The 13,788-nt window shown below is 41.3% G+C and overlaps 1 protein-coding gene across 1 annotated transcript in view; it reads left to right on the top strand.

The window, feature by feature from the left end:
* Positions 1 to 8,010, top strand: part of LOC149088831 (diuretic hormone receptor-like) — a 179,475-nt gene extending 171,465 nt beyond the window's left edge. The window contains exons 11-13 of the mRNA XM_089250346.1: positions 3,059 to 3,191; positions 3,302 to 3,343; positions 5,454 to 8,010. Of these exons, the coding sequence (XP_089106472.1) occupies positions 3,059 to 3,191; positions 3,302 to 3,343; positions 5,454 to 5,723 (445 nt within the window). The 3' untranslated portion in view covers positions 5,724 to 8,010. The remainder of the gene's footprint in view (positions 1 to 3,058; positions 3,192 to 3,301; positions 3,344 to 5,453) is intronic.
* Positions 8,011 to 13,788: the final 5,778 nt, after the last annotated feature.

Genomic DNA, 13,788 nt, shown 5'->3' with positions numbered 1-13,788 from the left:
TCGTCGTGGAGTACGTTGTAAGGTTTTGGAGACCATAACCTACAGAGGGACATGGACTGGGTTGAACGGGGTGCAGAGAAGAGCTACGCGTGTCCTAATTGGCACACGGGTCTTGAGTTATGAAGAGAGACTTCATTTTTTCTTAATATGTTTACATTGGATGAACGCAGGTTTCGGGGGGGGGGATATAATCGGAGTGTTTAAAATTTTCAACGGGATGGATAGGATTGACTCAGTCCTATTAATATACCGTCAATGAACTGCTCCGACAAATAAACACCAATATCGACTGGTAAGGGACAATTCCAGGTTGTGGTGCCGCAGAGAGTTTTTCCCCCTAATGGAGGTGTTTTAATAAATGGAATAGCTTACCCCCGGGGCTATTAAATTCTAACACAATTGGCACGTTTAAAAAAAAATACGATAAATATGTTGGAGAAAATCGAGAAGCTAATCCATACTTAGAATAAGACAATCATAAGTATTGTATTACGTTTGAAAACCTTTATATCGGGATGCTGTATTTTGGTTACTGACATCCACATTTTTTTTATTAGATTGGCAATTTGCCTATTGTGGCCTTTTCATTTATATTTTAACGTGGCGCCACCTAGCGAGTAAACTTTCAACCAATTTCTCATTTCTTGTGTTTAAAAAAAAAATCCGACTCCTTGACAAGTCTAAGGGCGCAAATCACACTCCGGTGCGATAATTTTGTAAAAACAAATTTATGATTTTTTTTTTTTTTTAAATCCGTCCGACTTTATACGGGACAGCCTGTATAGTAGAAAAGGCCGTAAACTTGCCGCTGAACATGCGGAAAATTCCAAAATGGAGCCAACGACGGCGAGACAAGCATTCAAAGCCATATTGAACTGGCTTCGGAGCGATGCGTCCGCTCATTCATTATCTTATTGATTTCTCGCAATGGATCAAACATTTATTCGATTCCCCTTGATGAGATCTCTGCAGTCACGGATGATTCGAGACGATAGCATCAAACTTACATCTGATGCATGTTGAGCCGATACAGCATGCGTTCGGTTTTAGATGCTCTGGGAACTTCCATTAGCCTGAGTGTCCGGACCGGAGTTTTACGCGTTTAAAGAAAGGAACGCGGATTTTACCGAAACCTTGCCTGGAAGCGTTGTTTAACGATAAATTCAAGTTTATGGGGGGGGGGGGGGCAAGGGCAGGACTAGATATGGTTGTCAATATTAATCAAGTCGGAGAGACGATATGGGAAATTTCTCTACCTATAAAACATTTAGATGCAGTACACTTTTTATCAGTTTATGGAGGGAAGACACTTTTGGATAATATAGCAGTTTTCTCTCTTAGAATGTAGGTTATTATGGAAGAACCCACGCAAGTGTTTAAATTTTTGAAATTCCCCTAAAGCTTTTATGGGGATTTATTCAGAGCGTGTGTATGCCAGGTATACAGAGTCGTTTCAAAACTAATAATAAAAGCTTTCATCCAATGAACAGGGTGTCCCGTAAGTCCGTAAATAGTTCGCAACGACGTAAAAATTGAAGGAATTATAGTATGCTGCAGTGTTTTCTTTAACTTTTTTTTAAACATGGCTCTGTTTGGACCCTTTTTTTCTTTTTGCAACTCCCTGGTCTGAAACGGGCCTGGAGCAAAACGCTCACTCTTAGATGGACACTCCATCTCTCGAAACTCTTTAGTGGACACTCAGTCTGAAACTCTTTAGTGGACACTCAGTCTGAAACTCTTTAGTGGACACTCAGTCTGAAACTCTTTAGTGGACACTCAGTCTGAAACTCTTTAGTGGACACTCAGTCTGAAACTCTTTAGTGGACACTCAGTCTGAAACTCTTTAGTGGACACTCAGTCTGAAACTCTTTAGTGGACACTCAGTCTGAAACTCTTTAGTGGACACTATTCGAAACTCTTTAGTGGACACTATTCGAAGCTCTTTAGTGGACAATATTCGAAACTGTTTAGTGGACACTATTTGAAACTGAGAACTATTGCCGTATTCCAATAAGGGTATGGAAAATATTTTTATTTCTTTTGGTGTGGTCTGAGACAGGACCTATATTGCTGACATTTCTTTCGACAGAGAGCGCTGCACACTATACTGCTGGGGAAACTACGTTTATTTACATTTGAGCAGATGTTTATAAGTATTAACACACAAAATATTTTTAACTCTGGGTGGTGGGGGACGTAGCCCCCCTATAGCTTTCAAGCGTACGTCCTGACTCTAGCCACGAAATCTCCTGAATTTGTATTGTGACACTCCTCGTGATTCAGCTGGTGGTGCTATCGTTCAAGGCAGCAATTAGAAGATTATAGGCGGGTCTGATGCCTTGGTCACTGGATTAGAGGAGGGCACCGAATTCAGCCTTCAAGTACTCCTTAAACATTACGCGGTTCGCAAAAATTCATGCTTGCCACTGCTAAGTACTTAGTTGCGTCCTTAGTATCTCTCCCTCTAGCAAATACAGATTTTTTTTCATTGAGAAAATAAATGCTCCCTCCGGGGAATCCCCGTATGGCGAATACGGGGGTTTCCGTAACACTTTTCGAATAGTGTCCACTAACTTCATATTCGCCGATCGGGGTAAGTTACAGCTAAAAGACAATTACTACTGCAACTTGTGCGAATAAGCATCTGCCCCCAAATGCAAATAAACGTATTTTCTCACAGGACTGTGTGGAGCGCTTCCTATCGATTAAAATTTTAACTGAACATTAGCAAGAATTTTCTAACGAATATTTGCTGAAAACGGGGAAAAAGTGATTAGGCCTATATGTAATTGTAAATTTCATCCAGGAAAAAGTACAGTGAGCATGCGCAAGCGGTGAAGATTATATTTATCGGATATATTTTTTTTGTGGTCCTTACGCCCATGTCATGTATAGGGAATACCAAGAAAAATATTGCAATCAATTCCTTTGATTTTTGAAGTATTTGGGGGCGGGGGCGGTGGCTTATGGCGGGACACCCATACTTTTCCCATTATGTTTTTAATGAAATATGCATTTAATGATGACCGTGTTTATACTCGAAACATGTATCTTCAAGGAAAGCTGCAAAAGCGCTGCTGGTGTTGATACCGCTGCTCGGAGTCACTTACATCGTCGTCATCGTCACACCGTCTCATCGTACAGCTCGTGTCATCTTCTCGTACGCTCAAGCTGCGCTGCTTTCCACTCAGGTGAGCGTGTGGCGCAACAAAAATTTCTTCAGTAATTTCACCCCCAATTTTATTTATATCGATGATGGTGTAACTTGAATTCCGCCGCTCACTTTACGTTTCTCTTGCAGGGCTTTACAGTAGCAGTCCTGTATTGCTTCTTCAACGGAGAGGTAAGGCTACGTACTTTGTTAAGCTCATTCAAAATAATTACCGTGGAAATATACATACAGTAACTTTTGTAGGCACCTTAAGTATATTGGTAGAGGCAGCTGAAGTCTGTGATGTTTTCCACTTCGGACATCTCAGGGGGTAGTTGTTACTACTTTCCTTTCTAAACCGATCACTACACCGATTCACCCTTCGTTCTCCCTAGCAGTAGGCGTACCATAGAGGCTCGTGCACCCCCATCGAAATGCGTAGAAAACTTGCGTACGTCCCTCGACAGGGCCGTAAGTACAATTATTTTCAAGTTGGGTGGGAGCGAAGATACCAACGTAATTAGGCCACTCTCTCCACAGTAAAAGTCGATAACTTCATGACGATATTTTTTGTTTCCCAAAAAAATTTGTCCAGCTCACTTACCTCTTCGTATTTGTTGCGTTCCCCCAAGTGATGCTTAGGTATGCGTATGTTACTGCCAAAGCCCGAAGTTGGCCACTTCGCGAATTGCCCGGTGCAGTTTATCTGGACAATGTTCGAAATTCGGGTTTTGGGGGGTCCCTATATATGGATCGGTAAGACATCGATATTCAGATTCCTTTGATCGTTAGGGTTGTCATAGATAATAACCACAGGGCCGTAACTAGAAAAAGGGCGGGGAAGCAACTACCCCGAGTGGAAAAATTTAGGGGGGGGGGCAGTTTTAGGTCGGAACAAAGAAACACCATTCCAAAGTTATTGAATTTTAAAGTTGTGGGAAGGCAAAATTATGTTTGAATTTTTTCTGGAAAAAATTCTAGTTAAGGCCCTGGATAACCATAACAATTATGATTATGATAGTAATAAATGGCCATAGTTATCACACAAAAAAAATACGCCAACGCGTCGATGACCCCGTATCATAGGGATCTTTATATACGGACCGGTGAAAGCCTAAATTTCAGACATCGGCCGGGTGAACTGGGCTGGACAGTTCGCGAAGTGGCTAACGTCGGCTGTAACACATACATTACAGACGCATGCGAGGCTTGCATATATTAGATATGTATACGCGAGGCTGGCATACCCCAAGAAATGCACAAGAGGATTTGCTTGTTCCTAGAAATGCTAGGAGAATAAATTACTCCTAGAAATGCTTGGAAACCTTGCGTAGGAAGCGTTTGAGGATTGCGTACTACCAGGAGTGTGTTAAATGCTTGTATACTCTCTTTTATATTCTGCCAAGTGTGTTTTGCACATTTTTCTTTTAGATCATTTTATTCATTTTTCTCTACTGTTCATTACCCTTTTTCGCTTACTCTTGAATGGCCCAGTCACGTACCCTCGGGAAATCGGGGGAGTAGGAAAACAACATGTGAAAAAATACATATGGCAGCGCTAACAATTCATGCACATTACTAGATACGCATTCAAACTGTTCGGTTCACATGCGCACTTCCAGCGCAACTCATTCGGTTGTAAATTGCCCATGGCATAGACCGGAGTTGTGCTCGGTTTCCAAGAAAGAAGTAACGTAGGAACAACAAGTGGGGTCCCGCAGAAAACGTCTCGGACCGAAGCTGACAACTGCTGATACAATAGGTGTCGAGACCAGCGATTCCCGAATGGAGGTGCTTCCTAATTATATCACCCCCGAATTGTAGAATTATAAAAGAAATAAACGCCAAGTTGAAAAAAAAAATTAAATTTACGTTGAAAAACACCGCTGCAAACATTGGTAGACTGCATTAGTAACATTGTTATGATTTGACAAAAGTTGTGCTTGTGGTGGCATCTCTCGATAGAGAGAGAGAGAGAGGAGTATGAAACGTTGTTTTTGCTCTTTTGATTCTTTTTCAGTCCAATAGATGACATTGCTATCGCATCATATTCACTAGTACTGGTTAGAATCCAGAGAACCTTCTCGTTGATAGATAGCTTTATCTGGTAGTTTCTGCAACTATAAATGGAAGTCCATGGCAGACATCAAGATTCACGGGGAAGGGGGGGGGGGTCCAAGACTAGAAGTACTTAGAAGCCGCTGGGAGGTCTAGAAAATCAATTTGAAAAGATAGTGAAAATGTCCCTTCAAGCTTCAATTAAAGCATTCACCACCACTAATATCGTAAATTCCTTCACCAGGTTCGCAAGTCGGTCCGCCATCACTTCGAGCAGTGGAAAGACAGCAGAGGACTGGCCAGAGGTCGCCAGGGACACCGCGGATCGAGGAACGGCGACGGAGCTTTCAGACTGTATTCCAATCGCTCGGGGGTCCGCGACCGGAACAGCTGCATCAGCCTGTCGACGAGCGGGACCTGGCTCGGCTGCAACTACAAGTGTCCCGTCGCACCGGGCCAGAAACCGAGCAATGGATCTTACAGCCCCGTACCCATTAGGGACGATTGCTTGTAGATTCCAGACAAGGGAATCTTTAAGCCTAACAACGCATTTTAGACATTGTGTTTTAGACGTGTCTTTGTTCTTCGATATGTACATGAGATCGAACTCTGAAACCGCATGTTGCTTTTATATCACAACGCTTGGCATAATCTGTCGGATCAAATATGTCTCCGGAAGACAATGTTGAGCTTTCGTAGATGTCTAATCTCCCAAGAAGACTTGGACTTTAAATAGGGCATTATTTGTGTAAATTTCTGCATTTATACAGGCAACGCATTTCAATGGGCCAAAAGTGCATCGTCGGAATCGGTTTTCAATGTTTATTACCTTTATTTCCCCGCCCCCACATGCATGTTGTTCCATGTTGCATGTTTATGTTTGCGTGTTTCTAGAAGACTACGTGTTAAACATGAGTGTATGAACGAGCTTATATGAAACTTAACATGAATTTGTGTTGAGACAAGAATCGATATTTGACTCTAGAAAGCGACTCTATTTTTAAGAGTGACGTGTCATGACATGATAATGTGTAATCAGTGTGATTAATTAGTCTGTTTGTGTGTGTGTGTGTGTTATACATATTCTTGGAGGAATTTTACCCAATTTACTACCACGATGTTTGTAATTCAGGCGTTCACAAAGTTCTTGGATTTCGGCGCAGTTTGAGAGTTACGCAAGAAATTTTTCATCACAATTTTCCTCACATATACTCAAAATACTCCAAAGCACTAAAGGGTGCTTTTGTGCCTGATTTCATGCTGGTGTGGTCTTAATCACCGACACATTAACCCTTTCCCCTCCAATGGGTGCATTCAGTAGTCACGCTGGCATACTGGTTCAGTCACTCTCTACGTAAAGCAAACAGACATGCAGATTTGCAGTCATCCTTTAAGAAGAAATTTGGCAAGCAAGAGCAGACATTTTTGCAGTCACACCTTGTGAAGACTTTAGCCAAGTAAGAGCAGAAATTATGTCTCGATCAAAAGTGTTTTTCCCCCCGGCTTCCAGCCTATCTCCCATTTGAAAATGTCGCTCCAAGCAGACCTTCAACACGCTACTGCCATGACATGAAAGTTCAGGCATTTGCCATTTTCACTTCAAAATATGGAAAGCAGATGGCAACACACGTAGAAAACGAAACACATATAAATAACTCCGGCAGCATAAATACTTAGTGGATACACGCACAAAACACGTCCCTGCGTGAAATCAATTCGTAAGAAATTCCTCAGAGGAATGTTTACGAGGTGCATGTGCGGTCAAGTAGTAGTAGTCACTCTTCACAGAGATTTTTGGCAAATAAGAACAGTGATAACAATTAGCAATCACTCTTTGGTTAGACTTTTGGCCACTAAAAATCAGACATAAAACAATTCGCAGTGACTGTTTTGTTTCCATTTTTGCAACAGCCATACCTATTTACAGCCGGACTTTTTGCAAAGACTTTCGGCTAGTAAGAGTGGACATACATTGTGACAGTCACTCCCTGTGAAGTCTTTTGGCAAGTAATAACAGACATACCGATCTGAGTCACTCTCTGCTTTTTGTTTTGGCACGTAAGCGTCAGCTAGAGCAAACATGACAGATCGAAGCCACTGTCTGATGATTTACTGATTTGATTGTTGGAACATGACCCACCTTGCAGAACAATGACTCTTGCCAGCACTCTTTCCTATTTTGAGTTTTTTTTTCAAGGAGCCTCATTTGGAAAGCACCGCACTATACATTGATGCTTATTTTTTCTTCAAGAGAGGGAGCCCACGTTTCGTAATCTGCCCTTATGTCGGACCCCTACGTGCTGGAGCTCCGTGAATCCGGTTCCGACATAAAGGCAATTTGCGGAACTTGAATTCTATAAGTGGGTGCTCGACCACTTTACATTGTGTAGCTCGTTACCGAGCAACACATTGTCAAGAAACCAAAACCTATAACCTACTAGATGAAAGCGTTGGAAGTCAAGGTTCGTGGTCTGGAAATGTCTGAAGCTAGACATTTCCAGACATCGAGAAACATTCCTCTGATTGTAAACTGAAAAAAAAAGTGGGGGGAGGGTAAAACTCGGCAATGCCACCTAGGGTAGGCTATTGAAGATTCAAACTAGTTTTGGCAGCTTAACTATTGGAGTTTCCATGAAATATAGTTAAACCTTATCCGAGAACTTTCTGAACGTAACCTTGTAAGTGTTAACAAATTGTTGTTGTGGTTTTTTTTTTTCCAGATGAATGTAAAATAAATAAATATGTGAGAAATAAAATTTACCGGTGAAAATTATGATTTTTACCGCCTTGCGATCCCCCCATTTGGTGCATTTATTATTTCGGTATCTCACGAGTGATTTTTTTTTTCATGTTGATCCAATATCACATCTAGAAAAGATTCTGCAATCGTAAATCAACTGCGTATTTCACCACACACCAAATCCAACCACATCACTGTACTGCTATTTACTGCCGTTAACTAGTTGGGTTGGAAATGAATGCCCCCATCTCTCGGTGGCCAACTCAAGCTCGATAGGGAAAATACCTTGTTATATAATTATATATAGCCTCGTGTACATGTGAAATAAAATATCCCTGGAAGTTTCCCATAACAGGGATTTTTGCTGGTTTACATGGCGTTTAGTTTATACCGGTATTCCCCCCCCCCTGCTTTCAGGAAGTCGTCATTGGTTACGTAGGTTGAACGAAAGTGGTTGGTTCAAGATGGCTGACGAAGGAGCTTACAGTAGTTTTCGCGGCACAAAGGATTTTGGAAAAGGAGGTCGGAGACACCCACCATTATTCCGCGACAAAGATAGGACTCTTTTGACGGATCTTCGTCCCTCCTTTTTTTCCCCCCCATGAAGAAAAAAAAAATTGTCATGCAGGTAATAATCACACCAAAGCGACACCCAATCTTGCACATGTAAACGGGGGCTTATATTCTACTCTCGGACTGAACCTGGAACCTGACGGCAACCTTCATGGTGGTAGACCAGCACCTTATCACCACTCCACTCGAGCGCAATCCTACATCAACGTTAAAGATACTGAAGCTTATCACATAATTTTCCCTCCAGTTTTGCAATATACAAGGTATGTTTTGAGATCAGGGAAGGTGCTTGCAGATTTAAAGACACGTATAGATTCCTGTAGCTTGGAGATGATGCGAATAGATATTATGAGCTCTTACGTATAACGTGCAGTTTTTGGAAGGTCGTAGGTCAAATGTGCAAATTTTGGAAACATACGTAGAACCGGATTTCGGAAGTTCAGAAAGTCACGTGCAAAGTTCAGGAGCTCGAAGGTATAACGTTCAGATTTTGAGCGATCGTTGGTAGAGCCTGATGGTAGACCGTGTAGATTTCGGTAGCTCATCGGTGGAACGTGAAGATTTTGAGAGCTTGTGGGTAGGACGAACATATTTTAGGAAATTGTTTGAAGAAATTTCTACAAATTTTGGGAGATTTTTTTGTTAGCAGAACAAGCAGAGTTTGTGAGAACTCGGCGAGTCATACGCAGATTTTGTAAAATTGTAAGTAGAACGTGCTGATTTTAATAAAATGTAACTAATTTTGTGTAATTAGTGTAGGTTTTTGATAAATGTAGGTAGGACGTGAACAACATTTCACAAACTTATAGGCGGAAGGTGCAAATTTTGGGAACTTGGAGAGACAAGGAGTAGATTTTAGGAGCTCGGAGAGTCGTATGCAGGTTCTGGGATTTTGTACGCAGAACGTGCAGATTTTGGAAAATTGTGAGTAAGCGTGCTGATTTTGGAAACTTGAGGGAGAACGTGCAGATTTCTGGGGATGGGGGGGGGGGTGGGTAGAGAGTAAATATTTTGGGAGCCTGTTGGTAGAGCATAAAGTTTATGAGAGTTCGTTGGCGAAATGTGCAAAGTTCGGGGAACTTGTAGGCAGAACGGGCAGATTTCAGAAAGATGTAGATGAAAAACATGACTATTTTCTGAACTCGGAGAGTCACGTGGCCATTACCAGAGCTCGTATGCAGAACGCGTTGATTCTGAGAACTCAGTCAAAAAATTAAACTTTTGGGAAAAATAATGAATTATAAACGACGATGCAATTATTCTCTAAAACAAGAGTTTTTCCACATTTCGAAACTCACCAAACATCATGTTAATAATGTTCTTTATTATCATTTTTTTGGTATTTCCTCTACTTGTATATTGAGCCACTCTTTCTCCTTCGTCGTCAAAAACTAATGGATTGAATGGAATTTTTCTCTCTCTTCTTGCTATTCGTCCATTCTCTGGCCTTCGTCCAGGATGTGAGGATGAAAAAAAAAACCTGCTGGGATGATAGCGATGAGTTGAATTCTGTTCGAGAATTAGTATCAGAAATGTTGGAAATTCAATGATTTAAAATAATTTTCATAATTTCATATCAATCATTTATCGATGATTCCTCTAATCCTTTTGCCAGTTCTGAATTTTATCTCGTCTCGGGGTAATATATGTTAAGGAGCCTTAGGTGCCTAAAAAAGTGAAAATTGGTCTGGACCCCCATTTTATCAAAATCGGAATCAAATGTGTGAACCTAAGTCCTGGGGACGTTCGACCCAGCAATTCGGCTTCCAAATTGAATTCTTGTGGAGGACTTCATGAAGTGATGGGAATTTGTTTAGGGGGGGGGGATTAGTTGCACACGTGTTGCAGCGGTTGCTTCCACATAATTATGACGCTCGGTTCTCACTGCAGTTTCTAGCTCGTGTTGATGTCTATTCAGAATAGCCTTGGAATATCCTCTGGGCAGACGCAGCGCATTTTCTCTTGGATGGTGCAGTCAATACTCACAACTGTTAAGAATTTGTTAACCAGAAAATCCACACGCTGTCTTGCAGGTTCCGTTGGATTTACTGCATCATTTATATATTCTCGGTCCCTACTTCTACAAGGAGTTAGGTTCTACAGGTCCAGTTCTCTCACCGGAAAGCGATATACATTACTGTTACAGAACGAAATTGTTGATCACCAAACCTATAGCAAGGCCTACCTAACCTACTAACAAGGCCTCCGCACGAAGCTTGTGACGTCAATGAAGGCCATTTCTCCTATTGACATTGGATATACTGAAGAAAAGGTAAAGATATCGATAAAAAAAAAATATGCGTCGGCCTGCTATATCCAATGGCAATAGATGAAAGTGCCTTCTTCAGTGACGTCACGAGATTCGTGCTGAAGCCTTGTTGTATAGGTGATGTTGAATTGTTCCGGCTCTCCAAGCACATCACTGCCTTGCAGACACGATCTTTATGCAAGACGGAGCTCCTCCACACATTGCAGTGTGTATTCAGAATGTTCTTAAAACACATTTTACAGAAGAATGTGTCATCAGCTGGGACTTCCCTAATCTATGGCCTCCCCGATTCCCGCACTTTAATCCATGCGATTTTTGGCTTTGGGGGCATTTGAAACGTTTGGTAAGTCTTGACAATCCAAGAACCTTACCTGACCTTCTTAAAAAAAAGGCAGCATTTCACGCCACGTGCTGAACATTTCCCCGCACACACACTTCGCTCAGTTGTGGAACATACCATTCTGCGATTTCACATGATATCTGAAAATGATGGCCATCATGTGGAACATGCTTTGTTGCAGTAACAATTGTAAAAGTTTGCCTAAATGTGTCATTTCTTAATAAAACGCCCTCTAGTGGCGACATGTGTATCTAATCTCCCCCCCCTCCCCCGAAACCAATTCCCATCACTTCATGAAGTCCTCCATAAAATTTCACACTTTTCTGACGACCGGTTTCGCCTGTGGGCTACTTTAAAATAGGGTCTTTTAATTATGGACGCCGTGTATTTTTGTCATCCAGAAGGTATGAATAATACAGAATTTATAGACAAGTGGGGGAAGGGGGGGAAGAGAGGGAAGTCTGCAGTCAGACCTCTGTATAACGTCACCTCTTGACACTGAATAAAAATAACTGGATATTGATCAAGCCAATGTATGCTGAATAAGTTGTCAGGAACATTTGTAATATGACGAGAAGTGGAGAGACGTTAAAACCGATTGACGTTTTTCGAGGTCATTATTGCATAAAACAGTTTGCTCACGGGGGCCCGTGAATACTCTGCAAGGGGGTCATCCGGATAATTTCTGGTGGTGTGTACTGTGAAATTGTAATTTGCAAATTTTTTGATATGTAAATTAGAAAAAAACCCAATAAATTTAGGATTTTATGGGAAATCGAAATCGACCAATTGAAATTAACCTTTGGATGATACGGGGTCCATCCAATCGACACCGCAGGGATCCGCGACAGTCAAAAAGGTTGGGGAACCATTGGTGCAAAATAATAAATCCTTGAATGAGTATTTTCAATAATTAGATCGACAATAGCTCCCTCTCTCTCTCTTTCTGTCAAAATGATAGTTTCGGTATCGACAATTCTCTGTGGTAGAAAATAAGAGTTTTGAAAGGCAAAAAATACATATTTCCTCTTTTTATTGTTCCCATTCTTTCATTTCCTCCAAGAAAATATAGATGGCGTCCATGCAAATCTAGGAGTTGCTAAAATTTTAAGCTAGAAAACCGGTTTTTCTAAACCTTCCAGCGTACACCAGTTCCTACACGGGGAACCAAAAAAAAAAAAAAAAAAAATCAAAGAAAATAACGGAATATTAACATATCTATATACGCCATCTATACGTCATTTTGAGAACTTCAAAGCATCGATATTAATTCTAATCGTCAATGGACGATCTGAACATCCTGGCCACGCTCCTCGTCCATAAACATTGATAAAAAAAAAGTAATAAACTGCTCAGTACACACATGCTATCATGTATGAAACATTGGACAATTACAGCGGTGAGTAATAATATGTTTAGACACTCGACATCCGAAAGAAATCATTTCAAGAATTATGAACCTTATCCACGAGGAAATAAAAAAATATATTAATAGTAATGTTTTTCTATGTAAACACAGAATGTCCAAATGTACACACACACACACAAATCCTCTCGAAAAAGTTTTTAGACCATTGCACATTCTGGTTCTCTGTCATCTCTCTCTCTCCGTATCCAGGGCATGTTTTATCCTGATTCCTACTCTAAAAGAACAAGTCCGGGCAGTTTTCCAAATTGGCATGTTTTCCTGTGTGTAGTTTAATATGTGTCCCTGTGTGAGAGAGAGAGAGAGAGAGGAGTCGTTGACACAAAAATTGAAGATCTCCTCTCAAAAAATCTGCCAGAATCAATATCGGGGGTTGAACTCTCCATCTTTCTCTTTCCTTCTCAGGGTACTACATTCGTTTCAATGGACGATACTATAGTGACCCTTCGAGAGGGTAAGGCCCGGAACAGAATTGATGTCACACGGGGAACTTCGGATTGCCCGGATAGGTTTAGTTTGACGTGAGAACACTACAAGATTGATTTTTTGGGGGGGTCGTTCAAATATTACGTAAGCAAATTTTTAGCCATTTTGACCCCCCCCCCCCCACTTGTCAGCAAAATTTCGTCATCAGCTCTGCCCCTCTGAATCCTAACGCATATTGGTGGGATTAGAGCCGTACACAGGGGAAAGGGTATAGGGGGCTCGTGTCTCCTTCCCCAAACGTTTTTTAATTGAAATTTCAGAAGAAAATACCTTTATACGTTATTATAATCAATTTCTGTTCATTTCAATGTTATTTGAAGGCTATGTGAACGCAAAATTTATCTATAATAAATTCATTGGGACCCACCGTCTAAGCCATATAATGATAAATCGCATTTGACCCGAGAACCAAATATGGCCCCGGGGGTTATCTGATGCGGCCTGCCCTCCTTAAACCTAATTTTGTAAAAATGAACTGAGCGGCACATTTACAGATCCCTTGAGTGACATGTGACGTGGTTTTAGAACACTTACGTGGGTTCTAAATCACTCACGTTACCCGCGGCACATTGTCAGATTATTTAAGTGATCCGCGGCATATAACTACGGATCACTTGAGTGATGCATGGCACAGTTCCAGAGCGCTTAAGCGGCCCGGACACATTTCCAAATCACTTGAGTCCGCGAAAAATTTAGAGATCACTAAAGTGACTCTGTAGGGCACTTATCAATAGTGGGGGGGGGG

Source organism: Pholcus phalangioides, unplaced genomic scaffold (assembly GCF_987345545.1).
Source record: "Pholcus phalangioides strain wild (caught in Gottingen) unplaced genomic scaffold, Ppha-v1.0 ptg000003l_1, whole genome shotgun sequence".
Classification (NCBI taxonomy): Eukaryota; Metazoa; Arthropoda; class Arachnida; order Araneae; family Pholcidae; genus Pholcus; species Pholcus phalangioides.
The sequence above is the reverse complement of the archived record's forward strand: the minus strand, read 5'-3'. Positions and strand labels throughout refer to the sequence as shown.